At 61.6% G+C, this 2,531-nt stretch overlaps 1 protein-coding gene across 1 annotated transcript in view; it reads left to right on the top strand.

Annotated features, from left to right (window-relative positions):
• The window catches only part of APBA3 (amyloid beta precursor protein binding family A member 3), an 8,466-nt gene that overhangs the window by 4,156 nt on the left and 1,779 nt on the right, over window positions 1-2,531 (top strand). The window contains exons 6-9 of the mRNA XM_035892994.1: window positions 373-531; window positions 891-1,070; window positions 1,265-1,477; window positions 2,106-2,225. Of these exons, the coding sequence (XP_035748887.1) occupies window positions 373-531; window positions 891-1,070; window positions 1,265-1,477; window positions 2,106-2,225 (672 nt within the window). The remainder of the gene's footprint in view (window positions 1-372; window positions 532-890; window positions 1,071-1,264; window positions 1,478-2,105; window positions 2,226-2,531) is intronic.

The following is a 2,531-nucleotide window of genomic DNA, read 5'->3' as shown; positions in this document are numbered from 1 at the left end:
GCGTCACATGCAAACTGCGCCTCGCGGGAGCTGCTGTGTTCCCAGACAAGCTCCAGGGAACCCAGGCTTGAAATTTCTGTAGCTCTTTGCCTCAAGATTAGTTTCTGCTTTATAGTAAGAGGGAAGAGCTGTCTTGTCCCCTGGCAGTGCCCAGAGACACGGATGAGTCCTCGATCGAAAGAGCTGTTTGTACCTTTTAGTGTGGATGTGGTTTCTGCCCAGTGCGTGCCAGGCATTTGAGCAGCATCCCAGCACTGTGGCATTTGAACCCGAACCCAAACCCTTCCTGCCTGTAGCGGTGCCTGGCTGGCTCACGGGCTGCCCACAGGGTCAGGGAGGGCTGAACGTCTCTGCCTGTGTCCCCCTTGCCAGGAGGCCATGATGGATCACTCCCTCCAGACCATCTCCTACATTGCTGACATCGGCTCCCTCGTGGTGCTCATGGCGCGCCGGAAACTGCCTCGACGGTCAGAGGTGGTGGAGGAAAAGCGGCTCTACAAGATGATCTGTCACGTCTTCCATTCGGCCGATGTGAGGCGACACGCGAGTCCCTCGGGAGGGCGGGGTGGCGTTGGGGTCCTGGGCCCCAGCCTGCTCTAATGACCGGGTACTTTGGGTCTCTGTGCTGGGGGCTCCCGATGAGCACACAGCGGGGGAAGGAACCCGGCCTGAGCACCTGCGCAACACAGAGGAGCCTGGCAAGGAAAGGGGGAAGGATTGGCACCGTAAAGGGGCCCATTCAGGCAGGGAAGGAGCCAGGATGCCCTGGAGCACCCAGGGCACAGCGCCTGTGCTGGGCATCGCAGGGCACCGGCAGCTGTTGGCTCCAGTTTGGCCATGAGACCGTTGGCCCTGAGCCATGGACACGAACCAGCCCTCTCTTTCCCCAGGCCCAGATCATCGCTCAGGCTATCGGGCAGGCGTTTGGCGTGGCCTACCAGCGCTTCCTGGAGGCCAACAGCATCGACCCGAGCGAGCTGAGCCCTCGCCAGTACAGCCGTGCCCTCGAGGACCAGGAGCAATACAATGCGGAGCTGACCCACTTCTCCCGGCAGGAGAACTGCAAGGACGTAAGAGCTGCTTTGGAGGGGTGGGGACAGTGTGAGGTACCCGCTGGCACCTCTGTGTCCCCTCTACAGCTCCCTGAGCAGGGTGCTCCCTACAAAACTGGGCCCCATCCCAGCTGGCTGTGAGCCCAGGACACCCGTGCTGGGATGTGCCCCATGACTCCAGTGACCGTAACCCATCTGTGCCCTGCTCCCAGGTCTGCATCCGGAAGCAGAAGGGGGAGATCCTGGGCATCGCCATCGTGGAGTCGGGCTGGGGCTCCATCCTGCCCACAGTGGTCATCGCCAACCTGATGCACGGGGGCCCTGCAGAGAGGTCGGGCGAGCTGAGCATCGGGGACCGCCTCATGTCCGTCAACGGGACGAGCCTGGTGGGGCTGCCCCTCACCACCTGCCAGAGCATCATCCGGGTGAGCCAGGGCTGTGCCCACGGTGGCCCCTGCCTCCACCCTGGTAGGAGGGCGAGTGCTGGCAGAGATGGGGACCGGCCTGAATGTGTCTGGGAATGTCAGGGTCCCCCCTGGTGCTCCCAGCTCAGGGACGGGTGGGTGGTAGGAGGTTGTGGGGGGAAAGGGCACAGAGTGTGGGGGGCCAGACCCAACCTGTGGGCTGTGACAGTCCCTGCTCTGAGTGCTTGGGAGGAAGGGATGTGACAGGGCAGGGACAAAGCTGGGGACTAAATTTGCTAAGGCAGCATGTGGGCAGGGCCCAAGGAGGAGGGTGGGTGAGCAGGCAGGCACCTGACCTGGAGGGAGCATCTTCTACCTCCCAGGCAGGAAGGAGCTGAAGGCAGTGTGGGCAGTGGGATGTCGTGGACTGGATTTCTAAGTTGTTCTCCCCGAATTTGAGCGTGGCAGTATAGAATCATAGAATCCCAGGTTAGAAGGGACCTCAAGGATCCCTGCGTGTGCCTCAGTTTCCCTACTGAAAACAGGTTGCTAATCCTCAGCCCTCCTGTGAGCAACGTGGCTGCCTCGCCCCTCTCAACCGCACTGAATAGCTCTCCAAAGTCTGACAAGGCCCCATCCTGTCTTCCAGGAGCTGAAGCACCAGACAGAGGTGGTGCTGAACATCGTGCACTGTCCCCCTGTCACCACGGCTGTCATCCGGCGCCCCGACTCCAAGTACCAGCTGGGCTTCTGTGTTGAGAATGGCGTGGTGAGTGCCTGTGGGGACAGGAGCGGAGCCAGGCTGGGGTCAGCCGAAGGCTCCCCCCGCCCGTCTGGCGGAGGGACACACAGTTCCGGCTGTGGCTGCGTGGAGGAGCACTCAGCTCCAGCGCTCCTTGTGCCTGCCAGGGCTGCGGTTTCACAGGGCTCTGCTGTGCCGCAGCAAAAAGCTCTTCATAGCTCTGCTGCAGCACCGGCGGTTGGATCAGTCTCCCTGGTGCTCCTTAGCTGTCTGCTTTCGGGCTGGTGGTCTCTTCCTGGCTTTCTTGTGGCTACCTTAGGGACATTTGTTGCT

The sequence above is a fragment of the Egretta garzetta genome, unplaced genomic scaffold, assembly GCF_000687185.1.
Source record: "Egretta garzetta isolate BGI_Z169 unplaced genomic scaffold, ASM68718v1 scaffold564, whole genome shotgun sequence".
Classification (NCBI taxonomy): Eukaryota; Metazoa; Chordata; class Aves; order Pelecaniformes; family Ardeidae; genus Egretta; species Egretta garzetta.
This window is presented reverse-complemented; position numbering and strand designations above follow the sequence as displayed.